At 39.3% G+C, this 19,491-nt stretch overlaps 1 protein-coding gene and 1 long non-coding RNA gene across 2 annotated transcripts; one reads left to right on the top strand and one right to left on the bottom strand.

Annotated features, from left to right (window-relative positions):
• The first annotated feature begins 11,664 nt into the window (after positions 1-11,664).
• LOC133722993 (uncharacterized) lies at positions 11,665-16,432 on the top strand. Its single transcript, XR_009852912.1, has 7 exons — positions 11,665-11,894; positions 12,763-12,823; positions 13,336-13,383; positions 13,632-13,709; positions 14,762-14,817; positions 15,525-15,659; positions 16,108-16,432. It is a non-coding gene; the product is annotated as an uncharacterized LOC133722993 (long non-coding RNA).
• Positions 16,413-19,283, bottom strand: LOC133722967 (probable mannitol dehydrogenase). Its single transcript, XM_062149810.1, has 5 exons — positions 18,962-19,283; positions 18,760-18,873; positions 17,364-17,886; positions 16,846-16,999; positions 16,413-16,758 (listed from the first exon to the last, which is right to left on the bottom strand). Exons 1-5 carry the CDS (start codon positions 19,057-19,059, stop codon positions 16,550-16,552), a joined length of 1,098 nt encoding a protein of 365 aa, XP_062005794.1. The 5' UTR covers positions 19,060-19,283; the 3' UTR covers positions 16,413-16,549.
• Between the last annotated feature and the right edge of the window lie 208 nt (positions 19,284-19,491).

The following is a 19,491-nucleotide window of genomic DNA, read 5'->3' as shown; positions in this document are numbered from 1 at the left end:
ACTGCACATCTATTGACTCTCGGCAGGGAGGTTTTCTGGCCACGCAGTGGCTCGGTTCCTTGGGGCTGGAAGGGAGGCGGCTTGCCTTTTTCTTCTACTCTACTTGGCTGCGATGGCGAATGGTTTCGTCATGTAGAAACATACTGTGAGAATGGAACTGAATACCTTTATATTACCTCTAATGAATGTGGAAGGAAACACATTTTAGAGAAACTAATGAGTCAATCTAATGGACTGTACCTCACTACTATTCGGATCATTGAATCCTATGATTTCACCAACAATTAAATGTGGGATACTAACTCATACAGGCTTTGGTATGACCGCCTAGGGCACTCTGGTCGTGACATGATGATCCGTATTTTAAAGAACTTACACGAACATCCCTTCTTTCGAGTGCAAAATAAAATGGGAGAAAAATCTGCCACACTGCAAGGTGTCGGTCCTAATATTGCTCAAATGCAGCCATTGCCTTCTGAAGTACCAGGAGCACTACCTCCTTCCCGTTATGCCTCATTGACTATTTCAAAGGCACATCACTTGTTTTGCATAACCTGCTCTTTAGCAAAAAAAGGATCGAGACCTTCCTATGCTACAGACACAAAACAAAACATTCCATTTTTACAAAGGATACAAGGAGATATATGTGGACCTATCCATCCAGAATGCGGACCATTCAAGTACTTTATGGTTCTGGTGGATGCTTTGACACGCTGGTCACATGTCGCTTTATTGTCCATAAGAAATGTTGCATTTGCAAAACTCCTAGCACAGATTATACGTTTAAGGGCTCACCACCCTGATCACCCTATCAAATCTATAAGGTTTGATAACGCTGGAGAGTTTACATCAAAAGCATTTGATGATTATTGCATGTCTATTGGGATCGATGTAGAGCATCCTGTACCCCATGTGCATACACAAAATGGTCTCGTAGAAGCCACCATCAAAAGGCTACTAATGGTGGCTAGGGCACTGGTTATGCGCACCAACCTACCTATATCTGTCTTGGGTTATGCAATATTGCACGTAGCTTTACTTATTCGTTTCAGGCCCACTGCTAGCCAACCATTTTATGTGTACCAGTTGGTAACTGGATATGAGTTTGACATTTCACACTTACGCATATTTGGTTGCGCAGTATATGTGCCTATTGCGCCCTCATAGTGCAACAAAATGGGTCCTCAGAGACGATTATGTATTTATGTTAGATACGAATCTCCAACAATTATCCGCTACTTGGAACCCTTGACATGCGATCTCTTTACCGCTAGAATTGTGGATTGTCACTTTGATGAGACAGTCTTCCCGTCATTAGGGGGAGATAGGAAAAATGATTTTCCAAGGGAACGACAGGAATTGTCGTGGTTTGTCCCTACTCTGTCTTATTTTGATCCCCGCACTTCATAATGTGAAAGTGAAGTGAAAAGAATAATCGATCTTCATAACGTAGCAGATTCGATGCCTGATATGTTTACTGATATCGCAAAAGTAACGAGATCACATATACCAGCTGCAAATGTGCCTGCAAGGTTAGAAGTCCCCAATAAGGAGCACGGCGCCGCTGATAGAAGAGCTGCAACCACACTTAGTGGAGGTGTGGTTGAGGCCGTGGCTCCCCAAAGGAAGAGGGGGATGCCACTTGGTTCGACTGACACTCATCCAAGGAAGAAGAGGGCGAGTAAGGCACAAACCAATCCATTAATTATCAATGTAGAGAATCCCTCTCATGAGATTGTCTCTGACTATAGTTATGTCCATGAATCAAGACTGGAGGACGCTCCGATGTTTGAAATGATTCCAGAGAACAAAGAAATCTCAATGGATTATGAGAGTGCGTATGAGTTGATGGAAAGATCTTCCATATACATTGATGATGTATTTGCATACATTGTTGCTCAAGAAATCATAGAGCACGATGATATCGAACAACGCTCTGTTGCAGAATGTCAACAAAGAGCAGATTGGCCTAAATGGAAAGAAGCAATCCAGGCAGAATTAGATTCTCTGTCAAAGAGACAGGTATTTGGTCCGGTAGTGCTAACCCCACCAAGTGTAAAGCTTGTAGGACATAAATGGGTCTTTGTCAGAAAGCGTAATGAAAAGAATGAAGTCTTGAGGTACAAGGCTCGCCTTGTGGCGCAAGGTTTCTCACAACGCCCTGGAATTGACTACGAGGAGACATACTCTCCCGTAATGGACGTTATAACGTTCTGCTACTTAGTTAGCTTGGTAGTTTCCAAAGGATTGGAAATGCGGCTCATAGATGTGGTTACTGCATATCTCTATGGGGATCTTGATTCAGAGATATAAATGAAAGTGCCTGATGACTTTACATTACCCAAATCAAGTGACTCTAAACCACGGAGTGCGTTTGCAATTAGGTTGAAACGCTCACTTTACGGATTGAAATAATCTGGGCGGATGTGGTATACCCGTCTAAGTGACTACTTGATTGGGAAGAGATATAAGAACGATGAATTATGCCCCTGCGTATTCATAAAGAAAACAAGTTCCGGATTTGCAATTGTAGCTGTATATGTCGATGATATGAACATAATAGGTATTCTTGATGAAATAAGAGAAACCGCGAGCTACTTGAAGTCCGAATTTGAGATGAAGAATCTTGGGAAAACTCGATTCTGTCTAGGCCTTGAACTAAAACACCGAGTTTGTGGAATACTAATCCACCAGTCTGCGTATGTCTAAAAGATGCTCAGGCGATTTAACATGGACAAAGCGCATCCTGCTAGCACTCCCATGATCGGTCAAAGTTTGGATGCAAAGAAAGATCCATTTTGTCTAAAGGAAGATTACGAAGAGGTCTTGGGAGCTGAAATTCCTATCTAAGTGCAATAGACACATTATTGTACTTAGCCCAATGTACTCGACCAGATATTGCATTCTCAGTGAACTTGTTAGCTAGATTTAGCTCAGCGTCAACGCAGCGTCACTGGAATGGTATCAAGAATATTTTTCGATACCTAAAAGGAACCATTGACTTGGGACTGTTCTTTCCCTACAGTGATACGGCTGAAATAGCCACACAATTTAACCCTGCAAAATGTAGTTGTCAGTATAAGATAAGCAGGGATCGTTCAGTCCGGGGATTGTAGGGTACACCTACACAAAAAGGTCAATTAACAAATAAAAGAATAAAATGGGGGTTTTGAAATCTGGTTCCTAATCTACTTAAAATAAAAACAAAACAAATAAAACTATCTACAATGATCGACTTCTTCACACTCAAATTAAAATTTTCAAACCATATCAACATGCAACGAGTTGTTTCAATCTATACAACCTAAAATCGTGCCAACACTAAATATCAGAAATGAATTCGAAGTACAAGTCTGAAGAGATCGAGTACCACTTTAATTCTTCTTTTTAATCTCCTAAGTTAGGAAAAGTCCATAACTTAAAATATTTCATATAAAACATTACGTTAATACTGAAGAGCATCCGTCAACATTAAATATGAATCATTAAGTGCAATTAGAATTCTGAATTCAAACATGTATGCATCCATAAAAAGTTACAAACGCACGAAACATGTAGCATATAATCTTGACCATTGTACATAGCCTTTACCACTTCAATTTCTGCTCGAAAACGATTAGGTGAATTAGAACACAAATGTGGCTTTATTAACCTGCAGATTAACATCATTGTTCAACCAAGATCATATGCTTAAAGATATAAAAGGACGGCACGAAATCAGATTGTAGAGATATCATAAACAACTCAAGAACATGAAGAAAAGAATCTGAAAATTACTAACATAAACTCGTTCTTAACAAAAATCCAACTCCAATAACAAAGTTCATAATCAAAAACTGAAATTCAATACTAAAGAGTACGAAAACAGAAATAAGGGCCATGGATTACACTTTTTAATCTTCAAGGAAGCTTGGAGAACGTCAAGAGAACACACAGCTAGGCCTTCAAAAACACGAACAGCTTTGAAGAAGTCCTAAAGCTCTTCACGGCAAGAGGCTTTTTCTGAATTTTGGAGAGCGTTTTGGAGAGAAGAGAGCTAGGCTAATGAACTGAATTTTGTGTGAAGAAGTGATGATTTTGGCTTCAAGAATTGCTACTATTTATAGTGGAATCCTCATCTCTTGTGATGCAATCATGGCCATTCATCTAGAGGTGATTTCTCCTCCAAATTTCCTTGATTTTTCTGATATCGTTTCCCCTTAATGACTCTTCTCTTTCCCTTGAATAGTGACCAGATACATCCTTTATTTTTCTCCTTTGAATTGCACTAATTTCTTCTTCCAAGGGTGTGCACATAATGAACTCCTATAATAAAGAAAAATAAGAATTTAATTAGAGTTTATAATCAATAAGAAATAAGATAATTAGGAATAAATATTGACTATAAAAACTCCCCTTTTATCTCCCCTTGAATATATTCCTCCTTATTTTTGTGCTTCATCTTATCCTTCAAGTTTCATTGATTTCATCACTCAAGAGTTCTCAATGGGATGGACTCCTAAATTCTCTCTTTAAAACAAGAAAATCAGAAATAGGAAAGTTCAAATGAAGAAAGTTCCCTACAACAAAATAGGAAATATTTCCTAAAATGAAAGAGGAAAGTTTCTAAAATGACTTGTCCTTCATTTACGCTCATTTCTGCTCTTTTTCTCCTCTTTTCTCCATTTCCGTCCTTGAAGTACCTAAAAACAGAAACTATGTTAGAGTTAGTAATTTTAAGAGAATAACTTAGCCAAATGAGGGAAAATACATATTAAAAACGTCACACTTTGTGCTCCTATCATACAAATAGACAAGAGGGACCACAGATGGAACTGCAATCCCTAAAGGAAATGTTGATGGCGAAAGCGCCACTCACTACACAGAAACCCCAAATGATGTTTTGGTTGGTTTTGCTGATGCTGGGTACCTCTCTGACCCACATTAAGGTCGTTCCCAAACTGGTTATGTATTTACCATTGGGAACATGGCGATATCTTAGAGATCAACCAAGCAAACCCTTGTGGCTATCTCCTCGAACCACTCAGAGATCATTGCTCTACATGAGGCGGTTCGTGAGTGTTTATGGTTAAGAGCTATCATTACACATATTCAAGGGACTAGTGGTTTGAGTTCTACCACTGAAGAGCCTACTTGCATTTATGAAGATAATGCACCTTGCATCGAACAATTGAAGGTAGGTTATATCAAGGGTGATAATACAAAACACATATCGCCAAAGTTTTTCTATAATTGGCAACAACAGGCTCTCCTCAATATTCAAGTGAATCAAGTAAGGTCTGAGGAGAATGTGGCAGATTTGTTCACCAAATCATTGCCTAAGGCCATACTTGAGAAACATGTGAAAAACATAGGAATGCAAATACTTTCCAAGCTCCCTTGATTAATGTAAGGATCAGGGGGAGGTGTAGACATCAGGGGGAGTCTTACACACACATGTCATCCTCAAATGTAAAAGGTGCGTTGTGCTCTTTTCCTTCGACCAAGGTGTATTTTTTGTCCCACAAGGTTTTTATTGTTACTTAGCAAGGTTTTTAGTGAGACAACAACTCATGCACCATTTCGTCTTTAACTTGGCACAAGGGGGAGTGTTAACGGAAAATCACATTATGTGCCTTCGTCAAAGTGACTGACGAAGAGGGAATCAAGTAATTGCAATTACAGCTCAATCAACATTTAGTATCATTATTGTAATTGATATTTCCGTTGTAATTCTATCTCTATATAAAGGGACTATGAAATGAAATGAGTAGATCAATTCCCATTTACTTTTACATAAGCGGGTTTTTTCCACTAGATTCTATAGGAATTAAGTCTATAATGAATTTCCCCTAATTATAGCTAGTAAACTGGTAGGAAATATGACACAATTAAAATTTGCTTGGGAAAACAGAAATCATTTTTATATCGGTTTACAAGAGAAAATATGACAGTCACAAAACTTATGAGAGCTCTTATGTTCTCTCTCTACTGGCGACGACAAACCCTAGTTTTAGGGTTTTGCTCATCGAGATCTTTGGCTTACGATGATTCCTTTCGTGAAGCCTGTTTGTTGTCCTCTTTGAGGTCGTCTGTATCCTGTGCTCAACCGCTGGGTTATGGCACCCGGTTCTTGATGGATTGCCATTCTAAACTATACAGCGGTGCTCGTGGGGAGTGTGCTCGGGAGATCATTTGCTCGGGGATTCTCGCCGGAGGAGGTGCTTCTCCAAAGTGGGTTTATGGGAGAATCCGACTTTGGGATCTTGGATCTGTTTCGTCTCTTTCGCGGGGATGGAGAAGTGGGTGCGATGGGGACCGGGTAGGCTGATGGTGGTAATCGGTGATGGTGGAGGTCGAGATGATATCCGATCGCAGAGGCTAAAGGACTCCGGTTGGTATAGGGGTCTGATCCGGGTTGCAAGGTTGATTTGGGCTGGTGGTCTTCAGAGCGCCGTTTCTTTCTTCTGGCGCACTTATGTTTCCTCTAGTGGCAGCTGTTCATTGCCCTCGTGCTCTGGTGTACTAGCAGCAGTGGTCGGGTGGTGCCGACGAAGGGTTGGGGACACCGATCAGAGTGGTTTGAGTGGTCTGGGTGTCCATAGTATTTCTTTGTGAGCCTGGGTATGTATGTTGGGCCTTGCAGGGTATTGGGCGGCTTTCCCTAGGCCTACGCATTCTTGGGCTCGTGTTTGGGACCCAGGTGGTTGCTGTTGTTTAATCCGGGCTCTAATTCAATTTTGGGTTAGAGACTCGGTCTCATGGTTCTTATTCTTGAGAGTTCGATTGCTAACGTCCAAGTTTTTGACACCCTTGGTCGCCTTCGTACTCTCGGGAGCCTCACCTCACTCTCTTGAAGTGTATCTCCCAAGTTATGGTTACGATCCTGGTTACGGTTGCTACTACAGTTTCTGACAGGACCCGCCCCGAATTTCACCTTGAAATCCGAGGTGGCCCTGTGGGGCCCACCTTAGGAATAACCCTACACTTCTAACAAATCATCCATAATCTCCTGGAGCCACCCTGCTCCCCAAAACCCAACAACTTCACAATAAGTAACTGAAATCCGAAAATAACATATTCTTAATTACACCAAAGTAACTTCCAACCTTTACATTATTTATCACCCACAGGTTATCAGAGCAATCTAAAAGAGGAAGAAGAAAATAAAAACACAGGTAGGTTCAACAGTTAACCTACAATGAAAACAACAGCAGCAGATGCTATGCCCCGAATCCTACTATGCTGAACCAGCTACTCTGCAGACTGGGCATTTGAAACCGAATGGCCCAGGGAAAGTACATAAAAACGTTAGCGTGAGTGGACAAAAAATAAGTAATTGCAAATAAAAGGAGTTTATACTTTCCCAAGTTTATTTCATTAAAAACCGATGCATGCAACAATTATAAAGTGCAATTCTTTAAACTCGAAAACTCGTAAGAACGTACCAGCCCCGCTGGTTAAGTAAAAAAAAATCAGACTAGGCCTGCTAGTCAAGTAAAATTAGACTAGCCCCGCTAGTCAAGCAATAGTAAAGTATGAGGAAGAAGTTATCACCATACGCTATAAAGGGAGCCTCCCAGGCTCGGGTCGGAGTGTCCCACACTCTTGAGCATCCCATGCTCTGCTCTACTCACCCACAAACACATAGTAAGCAGGGAGGAGTACTAATAGGCTAGCTAGCAATAAATATGTCGACCCAGGTATGGTGGGTTAAAATCATATGAAAATCGAAAATCAGTAAGGCTTCCCCACTATCTCACAAGACGAAAATAATATTCCAATGACGTGGCCCCGCACGCCAAAACATTCTCGAAATAGAAATACAATATTTAATTCCGGAAATCACCTCGGAAAAATAATTAGTCAAAGTTCAATATAAATCACAATTTTAAATCGAGCATAACAAACTTCAATTTGAATTTCCAATCGATATGGTAATGAATACTTAAATCCAATTAACATGCTCGATAACTTAAAACAATAATTTAAATCGCTAATCCATTTCCCAAATCAAAATCAAGATAAATCAATATCAATTTCCTGAAAGCGAATTATAATAATATGATCATTAATTAAATAAATACTTATTTCGGAAAACAATTGCATGCATCATTATTTAGAAAACAAAAGTCCACTCACAGTATACGGCTAGCGTGGTATCCAAGCGTAAGGATCCTCGTCGAGTGATGAGTCAGTATCTCGTCCTGTACACAATCATTCGTACATAAAAAATTACCGGACGGAAAATAATTTTACGATAATTAAAATTCAATCCCAAATCCCATAATCTCAACTCCTTCAATCCTCTTCAATATCCATCCAAACTTCACCATAGAATCCAATTCGTCGATTTATAAATTCTAGGTATTAATCAAGAGAAATCCAATCGTCGGATTCTCAATATTCGATAAACCGGTATTATAGTTTTCCAACAATTCAAAATCCAATCCCAACTCTTCCAATTTTCACCAAAATCACAATTAAAACCTCTATAATAAAAATGCTATTTAAAACAACTAAATTTGGACTTAAAGCTCCGCCCTACGCGCCACCACGCGCTGACCACAGTGGCGGCGCGTGAGCCCCACGCACCACCGACAACCACCACCAATGGCCACCAAATTTTGGTAGCATCACCTACTCAACAGTCCAAGCATTTTTCACAACTACAACAAGTTCCAATTTTACCTGTAAGTGATCGAAATTGGTCGGTGAAGTTTTTCCAGAAAAACCCAAGAACCCTAGGATTTGAAATCGTCGATTCGACCTCCACACTGCAAATCGTGGCTCAAGGCTAGGGGCAAAATGATCCTTGGAAAAAACCGAACCTTCGACGCCAGTTTGGTGACCGGAGACGGCCAGAATCGCCGAAAATCGACGAAAGTTCCGATCGGCTACAGTGAAGTTCACGGCTCCAAATCGAGCTCCTCCGGCCGAATCACTGCAAAACACCACCACAGACGTGACAAGTAGGAAGAGGCGAGCTTACCGGTGCTCGGATTCCGTCGTTGGTCGACCGGAGAAGGAAGAAATTGGAGGAGGAAGAATCGGACCGAAGAGGAGAAAAGGATCGGGAAAGAAGAGAGAGAAAACTGGGTAAGTTTCCAAAAATGGCAACTCACCACAGTAACTTTCTATATTTATAGAAAGTTACCGTGAACAGTAACTTTTACATTTTTGGCCATAAATTTTACATACGAACTCCAATTTTTACGTACCACATGTCCACGGATTCAATTTAACGTCGCCTACAACTTTCGTGAAGAAAATTTTCCCAAATTTTGACCCGAACAAAAAGTCAACTTTTAGGGCCACTAAAAGTATCGAAACAAAGTAAAAGTGAAAGTAGTTGTCGTTTACCGTCCAAATGACTAATAAACGGGTACATTTAGGTTCGGGACGTTACAGTTTCGCTACTGAATTGATATAGGCAGTGCAGCTCTTGGCTTTTCGGCTTCTAATCATGTTCGAAAGGCATTTAGTCATACCCTGGTTACTTTTCAAAATTAGATGCGCTTGTGCATCTTGTTATATTTTATTGCTTTCTTTTGATGTGTTTGCATCGCTCCATGTACTCCTCAGTTTCACTTAATAAAGCTTGTCGTCTTCCCCTTCAAAAAAAAAAGAAGAAGAGAAAATATGACAATTAAATTAAGCAGCCCACTTAAAGCATCTTAAACACGTTCTTGGCTTATGAGACTTTTTTTTTTTTTTTTTTTGAGAATTGGCTTATGAGACTATTTCTAAAGCAAAATACAAAAGCTAGTCGTCTTGAGTGGAAAATTGTCAACAAAAGCGTTTTCATGGGAGAATGTTCTTGGAAGCAAGAGATTTTGATTACAAATTGTAGAGGACACTTCTTGGGTTTCTAAAACAAGTTTTGGGTAAGCACTCTATAACTCGGTTTTGATGCTTAAATTGCCAAGTTCTGAACATTAAAGTGCTTATTGTAGCACCCCTTATATATTTTGATAATTTTCCGAGTCTCTTTGAACATGTGTGGAAGAAAATGCATCATATCAAGGAAGCATATTGCACATAGTTCTCTCTTTGAGAACATGAGGTGATTACATCTAGAGTCTGATTAGATTATGAGAAACTAAAAATAAAATTGCAGACTGACCTTATGCCGACGAATACTTCGTCCGAAAAAGTGTAAAATAACCTATATGTCATTGTCAACCCCGTTCGACCTTCCCTTGTAATCTAAAAGAAAGTACGCTGCAATCGTCTTCTAAGCATAAGATAGTTCTAGCTCAAGGCATAACTTAATTAATTATATGAACAGTTCAAATAAAAAAGTACGATTTATAGTTTGATTTTGCAATTGATACACACCAGAAGATAAAAGCACTCATATATTCTCTCTTCTAAAGCTGCAACTCCAAAATAAAAGCCGGTCTTAAAATAAGTAATCTGTTTCTCTCGGAGCCCTAGGGTTCACTCAAAAGTTTGGGTTCTCTCGTTCGTGGTTGGTGGTTCTCGTCCGGCGGAGCCCCAGCGGCGGTGCGAGCCTCTGGCTTCGCCGGTGTGTGGTGGGTGCTGCCGGACGGGGGGTTGAGGAGACGCAGCGATGGTTACCTATGGCTTGTTGCCTTGGGGAGTGGCGGCGGTATCACTGTTGGTTTTTCCGATATGGTTAAGAAGACGATGGCAATCTTGTCGCGGTGATCGTTAGGCTGGGTTGCTCCGTCGGGCCTTGATCAGAGTGTTTCAGATCGACGGGGAAAGGGGGATTGGTGGTCTCCCACATTGGTTCTGATTTGTGATGGGTTTGGGGGGTGTCATGTGATTGTGCAGATGGGTTTTGGTTGGTGGATCGACTGTGGTGGGCTGTGCTATTGGGGTTGGAGGCTCTGGGCAGTTCTGGAGTCCACGCGTGAATTTTGGCAGCGGTGGAAGCTTACGGATGCGTTGGGTTGGGGGTGGTGTTCTCGTACGTGGCGGCTTGGCTGTCCTCATGCAGATTAGTCTTGATGTGGGAGACATCTCAGATGTGTGTATCGATCTGAGAATGTGTGCTAGCAGGGATACCGTGGCGGCTCTTTGGGACATCGTTCTGGGTCTCAGTAGTCTTCTTTTGGCTTTCTTTAGGGTTTTCTTTTTTGGTTTAGTTTTTTGGTTAGTATCAATAAGTCCCTACTCAACTGAGCTAGGGTTTGGGAGTCATGGTGGTTTTGTAGTTGTGCCATTTGGTTGGCGTTATTCCCAGGAACTATGTGTTTTAAGATTGGTGCTTTCTGGTTGTCAACGTGATGGTGAATTGACCTCGCACGTGGTTTGGCAGTATTTGGACACGGTGCTGGAGAGGGTGAAATCATTCGTCTTAATGTTGGTAGTAAGGTTGTATCGAGACACTCGGGAGTTTTTTTTTTTTTGTAGCCCATGATTTGGGGCGTGAAATTTAGTTAGGGATTGGGCTCTTTTAGCTCATGGATGTCACTGATTGTGGCGGACCCATAACTACGGTTCTTGATAGGAATGTGTGTAGTGGTGTTGTGACCACAACCGGTCATTTTAATGCTTTGTAATCTTATAAGTTATTAATGAATTTATTTCTTCTAAAAAAACAAAAAACTGCAACTCCTTACGAACAGTAACGCCCCCTTATGAATAGTGTGCTGACGCTTTTGCCCTTCTGTGTTTGCCATTCCTTAACAGTCCACCTGTACGATTTATATGGCGCGGAGTTGTTTGGGCGTGTGTCTTCTTCACTTTGCTCCACCGAACCACCGCTACTAGGGTGAGAGAGGTTAAGATGACAGAGGGAGCGAGAGTGTTCTTCTTTGCTTCGCCCCTGACCCAAGTGAATTCGCGTCTGATCATCTATCTGGGCACAAGGTGATTGAGCTGCCTCGAAGATAGACAATGCACAGGCTTTCTGAACGTGGCGATCTTCTTGATTTTAAGAGGTATTTACTTTATTTTTGCTCTTCTCAATTGGGTTCTTGCTCTTTTCCACAATTGGTTTTGTATTTTAAGACGATTAGGGACACCAATTGTTACTTATAGTGTTGTTTTGAATTGGGTTTGTGTGTGATATGAATGAGTTTCCGTTGTCGATACATTAACTTGGTTTTGAAATTTTACTAACCGGGTGCGATTGGATTCACCAATGTGGACTTTCCAGTCTATGAAATATGAACACTCAAACACACATGGTATATAATTATATAGACCTAATAATTTTAACTTCTTGCTTTGCATAATTCTTCAAGCAAGATGGATGATGCTTTCAGTAACTTTGAGGTTGTTTAAGGGTAGAAATATTTAGTGAGAAACCCAGTGAGGTGTTTCCTTTCAAGTGTAGATATTTGGGTCTGGGAGGTTAATTAATCATATGTAGTTGTTATGGCCTCATTAAGTAACTATGCTGTCGAATTGGGGGTTTTTGTTGCCGCTTTCTAAATATACTATATGCTGTCAGTTTAAGTTTTGATTGGTTTAGGGATGAGATGAGATGGATTATATGCCTCTGTTGAGATTGTGATACAAATTTTTAAACAATGTTAAAACTTTTGCATATTCCTCTTTAAACAAACCGACCAGCGACAATCAAAAAACTATTGGAGAGAAATTAATCGGGCGCGGTTGGATTCATATATGCAAAAGCTTAAAACTTCTTTAACAATTGAGCATATTTTCCTGCTGCTTCTTTGTTAGTTATTCATATATGCCTCTGAGCATCGATTCTTCACACTATATTCATATATGCCTCTGTTTTTCTGCTGCTGCTTTGTTAGTTATTTTGCACTATCTGAATCTCTTATTTTTATTCAGGTATGTACTAGAGAAACTCAAAGAGGGTCTACATTGAAGGATTTATAAAAACTGGTTGCAGGTAAAACCCTCCTTTGATGCTCTTAGATATTATGGTGTTGGCTTCTCCGGTTCCGAAATCTGTTATTGAATATTCATGTACAATTCTGTTTTATTCTCAATGAAGATATGCAGGCTCTTTATTGTTTTTGGACCTTGGTTCATATAGTATTTTCACAATGTATTGCTCATACGTGGTATTTTGTTAGTCTATGCAGTTCTCTTTATTCTTTGTAGCTTTTACACTGTTTTATTTTGTCTTTTTATTTATTTTTGGTAAACTACAGCTCCTACATTTTGATTCTTAGTCCCCCAACAGTTTTTTCAAGTCAGATTTGATGCCATGTTCAAGGTCCTGTCTCCCTTTATTTATTTACATTTCAGCTGGGGTTGTGGGATTCATCTGATTGAGTAGAGGAAAAAGTGACCTTTGAGCATGTTCATGAATTTTTTGGATCTGTGAAAATTTTTTTGTTTTTGTTTTTTTTTTTTTTGGTGTGAATTTATTTTGACTTTTATTTCGATTTTGAATAGGTGGAGTTTAGAGAGAAGTACAAGAAGGAACATCCCAACAACAAATCGGTCAGTACTATAAGTGAATCTCATTTCCCAGATCTACATGCTCAATTCTCTCGACTTCTCCTTTCTGTGATTTTTTTAGTCAAATTTTGAATGATTTTAATTGTTATATATCTTCTTTTACGGTATTGACCAGGTTGGTAAAACTGGTGATGGGTTTTTAGGCTTTTCTTTTTGTTAATAATTTGGTAATTGCTGGAATATTCTCCAATAGTTTTTTGATTGGAGCTTTTTGGATAAAAATTATACAGGAGAGAGCGCCCTACCAGGCCAAGGCAGAGAAGAGAAAGGTTGAATAGAACAACATGGAAGTTTATAACAAGAAACAAGTAAGTGTTTCTGTTTTAATTGTTAATCTCTGGAAAATATTGGTATGATCACTGAACATTGTACAGCTGTCATAGCAAATTGGTTTTGTAGTTCTCATAGCAAATTGGTTTTAGGCACAGCGTTATGTTAGAATTTGAACTTAATGATTGCCCCCACTGAAAGGGTTAGACAAGCTAGAGGTTCATCCATGAGCTTAAAAATTGCACATAAGGTGTACGATGAAATGCCTAGCTCGCACATTTCATTATGAATGAATGGAAATAATGACGCTCACATTTCAGATTATCACAACTCCTTTGTAAATGACATTGTTGTCACATAGACTTGGGATTAGCATTGAATTCACTTAAACTTATTTTCTTTTGATATTGTCGTGTGCCTAATGCTTTTATCGATATTTCGATTCTGCAAATTTTACTTTCTGGCTTTGGGGTGTTATAGGTTGTTTGGGGCTTTACTTTGAACAGATACAGTGTAGTGTGATTTAAGCCCCTGGGTATGGACTGGCGGGACTTATAGTTAGATGCATCGATCTTAGTTTAGCTTTGTGTTGCATGGCATGGATCAAGTCCTAGGCAAGAGCTTGTTTTTTGGGGTTAATATGCATGTCATGTGTGCCTGTGTGGTGCACTTTATGATTTCTTTTGTTTTTGTTTGCTTTTCAAGAAACGATTTGGTGGAAGTTGTATATGTTTTTGTATTTGTAAGTTCAAGTGAATAAAAGTGGTCCTTATATATAGGTTTTCCAATTAAATTATCAGTTGATCCATATGCGAGAGTTATAATTGCTCTCCACTATTTTGACTATTAGTCTGGAATTGCATATTTTTTTGTTTTTCAATTTTTTTTTTCTGAACCCTGAAGGTAGACGTTGAACTTTGAATAAATCAAAGAATTGTTCCCAACATTGTTGCTTCACAAATACCACCCGTTGGAGTGCAACTTTAACTACCACTTGCATAAAAAAAAGAAACCAGAGGAATATATCATCCCCCATCTACATACCTGGCTCACACTTAAGTTCACTATTTCCTTCCATTTTTGTTTGCAGGTAATTGTGTGATAGAGTAAAAGCTTAGTCCTTTAATGTATCTGATAGCTGCAAAGGTAAATGATCTACATCCTTATTTCCTCCATATGTATATATATCTCAAGTATCTTGATCAATTACATTGTATTGTCTCTCTCTGTATAAAGTATCTCAGCCAATGTTTAGGGTATTTTAAAATTGAGAGTTAGGTGAGAGCCAATGAACGCAGCTTCTCCAGTAACCAAAATTTTCATGTTTGCCTTAAAGAATTTGCATCCTCTATTAATGGTAATTTGAAGAACTCCTCAACTTCAAGAAAAATCCCCAAATTTCCTAAGCTGTTTTCAGATTAGTGCAATTGCAGTATGAGATAAAGGAGAGAGTTTTATATATAGAATGCAATGAGGTCACACCCCTTCTTTTCTCTTAGTCTGGATTAAGGACTCATTGTCCTTAACATATAAGGACTTAAGTTCATTAGTGCAGTGTTTGGATTGTTTTCTTTTTGTTTCCAAATTTAATTAAGATTTCTCTTCTTCTGTTTTTGTTATATGATTGCATATTATAATTAAACAAATGAGAAAGCGATAACAATATAAATTCACCAGAGAGGGAGGAATCCATGGTATTTGAGGGGGCAGAGATAATGAATTCTATTTTTGTACTTCCTGTTGTAAATTTTTGAAACTACTTTCAAATCTTTGATATATTACAATGTTCACAGTGTGTGAACAATGATGAAAAGCCCATCATTGATGTGGGAGGATACATTTTCTTTTTGTAGGTTTTTGCGTTTGTAGTAGTCGTCTTCACTTTTTCATGGAAAGTGATAGTTCGTGCTCTTGAAGAAAATGCTAGAGCTTCCTACAATTTGGACACTCTTTGAACTATAGAGCCTTCTGAGAAAGAACCGATTCAGGTAAAGTTGAAGTTGAAGCCTTTTCCATCATATCTGCTTTCCTTATTCTACATTCTACATCATTCCAGGGTTATACACAGAATTACAGATTGAACTAAAATAAGTTCATGAACACACCAAGTTGAACAAGTCAGAGATAATTAATCTGTGCCATTCTGTACATACTAGAACGGCCTATTTTTGCTTAAGATACTGAGACCAAGAGAAGGAAATAAGGGAATGAGCATAGTTTGATTCTGCACCTTTTTTTTTTTTTTGAATTTTGTTGCAGATTTCACTGAGCTGTAAATGAAGTTCATGAATTGTTCTGTTAATTTTCTTTTTTACTCTGTAATTCCCTTTCCACTTATTTTTAGCATTTTATCTACTCTGTCCGTTCAATTTAGACATCCCTTAATTAATGGCCCAATTTTTTATATATAACCTTTATGTGCTCTGTATATTTCAGTGACAACTTTGAACCATCAGATCAGACCAGAACAAATACATCGGTTCAATCTGACACAAAAGACCTTACCTAGCCACTTCTGCTCTGCAATCTTATGCTTTTTGTTATGTTGTGTAACTCTTTGTGATAAAGACCAATCTCTATGGTTTTTTGGTAATGCTAACGGTGCTTAAAAAACAATGTCATGCTATGTACATATAACCACTGGTTGTCAGGACCATTCTCTATGTTTTCTGTAATGCCTAAAACCAATCAACCAAGATAGCAGACAGTTTGTACATCTAACAATCAATGTACATTTTGGCTATTCTTCTTTGTTTTCTCATTCCCTTTTTTTGCAACAATACACCAATTATTACTGCTATTAAAAGATCCGCAGCATCGCGCGGGCCTTTCTATCTAGTCAGATACTAAAGGCTTAAAGCTTTACAACTTGATCGAACTAGTTTGCACATTTTATCATGTTGGCAACATCGATGACAAAGCGATATCTAACATTGTCGCCCTTCTCAAGTCGTTCAAGAGCAGTGTTCACATAATCCATTGGAATAACTTCGACATCCGCTGTGATGTTGTGCTTTGCTGCAAAATCTATCATCTCTTGAGTCTCTTTCATTCCCCCAATTGCACTACCAGCAATAACTTTCCTCCCTATTATTTCCAAAAATAGAAGAAGAAGTGTTAATTAGTATTCCGCCCTTTAAAAATATGATTGTGGAAGAGAAGTAAGGAAATTACCCATAATTAAAGGGAAGACGGGAAGCTCAGGTGGCTCCACTGGAGCACCCACCAAAATTAGTTTTCCACTAGTTTTCAGCAAGCCAATCAATGGGAGGAGAGAGTGAGAAGCAGAAACAGTGTCGATGATACCATCCATGGTGCCCAAGGCAGCCTAATACCATGAAAATATTATCATCACATTTTGATTTTCATCGGCCAGATTTTCTTGAGTTACATTGAAGGCAATCGAACGTTTGACCTAGCCTTTCATAATTCTCGACCTACTCTCACCATTTGGGCCTAATATATTGATTAATATAAGAAATCAGTGGTATTTTTAGTATCTTAGTGTCGCTTACTATTGGATTTAGATCTAAAGATTTAGATTAAATAAAAATATTTTGAGCATTTTAATCTCAATCATCGAACTTAAATTGAATGATAGGTGACCATAAACTTCTTATTCACATGATGCTCTCTTCGTATGTAGATAATATATAATGAATGGCAACAAATTAAACCCGGTACTTAATTACCTCCAATTTCTCATGGTCATGACTGATCAAAAATGAATCTGCACCAAGTCGTTCCACTGCTTCCTTTTCCTTACTCGGAGAGGAACTAATCACAGTAACCTTTGCTCCGAAAGCTTTGGCAAACTTCACGGCCATATGACCTACACCTCCAAGCCCAACAACACCCAAATGTTTCTTGCTACCGGGCTGGGGGACTAGTCCGAAATATTTCAGGGGGCTATACACGGTAATCCCAGCACACAATAGCGGGGCGACACCTGCTAGTGGAATGTCATTTGGGATTCGGACGGCAAAGTGCTCTTCCACAACAAACTTATCTGAATATCCCCCAAAGGCTCTTGTTCCATCTTCATATTGTCCATTGAAGGTCCATAACATTTTGGGGCAGTAATTTTCCAAGTCTTGTTTGCAGTTCTCGCACGAGCCACATGAACCCATCATGCACCCTACTCCGGCGACATCTCCAACTTTGAATTTTTTGACGTTGAGCCCAACCTTGGTCACTTGGCCAACAATTTCATGCCTACAAAAATGATCATACAAAAAAAAAAAAAAAGATCATACAAAATCTTCTTTTTTTTTTTTTTTTTTTTTTTTTTTTTTTTCCGGCAAACAGCAATCAAGTGACATTAAACTGGAGGAAAATTACAAAACCCAGAAACTGGGTGCAACAAGTACAGAAACAACAACAAACGAAGCAACCTAAACAGAGGGTAAGAAACCAAACCCAGACAAAGAAAAAAATGAAAACACAGACTCAAACCAGGCGAGTCTAGGCCACCCAAACCCTAATCTGGCCAAGAGAAGAGAAGGACGCTGTCACAGCGGTAGCGCCAAAGAGAATAAAATTCGCACCAAGTATGAAGAACACCATCAGGCCAGAGTCGAAAAGTTTGAAAAAAGCCAACAACGAACTCAAACGAGAGCACCGGAATATCCCGATTCCAGACCCACAAGAAGCCACAAATGTCAGATCATCTCCGAAACGGAGAACATCTTCCATCGCCAAAGTAGAAGCCAGAAAAGCCAAAGCTAAACTGATCCACACAGGGATCAACTGGACAGCCACTCGAAGGATGAACAATCCTGTGTTGCACAATTGGGATCCAACCCATGTGCGATAACGGGCAAACCCCGTTTAAAACGGCGACTGAAGGCAAGATGCCTCATAAACAGGCCATCGCCTGAGCAAAATCTCAGATCATACAAAATCTTACTATAGTTATATGCCAAAGAAAATGCCATTAGTTATAAATGGTCAGAATCATAAAAGTCTTTTTTGCCTGCTCGTTCTCAACTTAATTTTTTAAAGACAATCTAAATCTGGGTTTGATCCATATTTTCAAACACCTATTGAAAACAAACCAAACCAGCTTTCGTTGAAATGAAAATTTACCCGGGCACAGTCGGATAAATGGTTGACCATACTTTGCTCTTTACGAGGTGAATGTCTCCATGGCAAATTCCGCAATATTGTATCTTGATGGTGATATCATTATCCCCGTTAGCCCTGAAAAGTAGAGAAAATTAAGTTGAGGCACCTTGCTATGATCGATCATGAGGAAAAGTAGAAGCTAGCTAGCCAAAAGAGAGAGTACCTTCTAGTGAAATGGTAGGGGGAAAGAATTCCTGAGGAATCTCTAGCAGCCCATCCATAAGCATGCACTGCTTCTTCTTGAGCTGGTGCTTTAGACATTTTCTCTTTGTATTTGTGTACATGTGTATGTGTTATATGCCTTCATTGCCATGTATTTATAGCATGTTTGTGGGCAGTGGCGGATCCTTATAGGGGCGGGTGAGGGCCATGGCCCCCCCAATGTTTTCAAATTTCCTTAACCAGCCGTGTATAACACCAATAAAGTCAACAATTTTGTATATATATGGCCCCCCCATTGCCCCAATTTACTAAACTATTAATTTTTGGCCCCTCCAAGATTGGGCTCCAAGTTCCGCCACTGTTTGTGGGATAGCAAGAACTTATTTTCATAGTTGATGGCTGTACGAGTAGTGTCAGCACTGACGATGATTTATACATATGAGAGGGAGGGACGTTGCGATTTTTAATTTTCTTCCTACACATACTTTTCAAAACCATTTACCTTTGGACAAGTGTAATATTAGGATCGAT

The sequence above is a fragment of the Rosa rugosa genome, chromosome 1 (assembly GCF_958449725.1).
Source record: "Rosa rugosa chromosome 1, drRosRugo1.1, whole genome shotgun sequence".
Taxonomy (NCBI): Eukaryota; Viridiplantae; Streptophyta; class Magnoliopsida; order Rosales; family Rosaceae; genus Rosa; species Rosa rugosa.
This window is presented reverse-complemented; position numbering and strand designations above follow the sequence as displayed.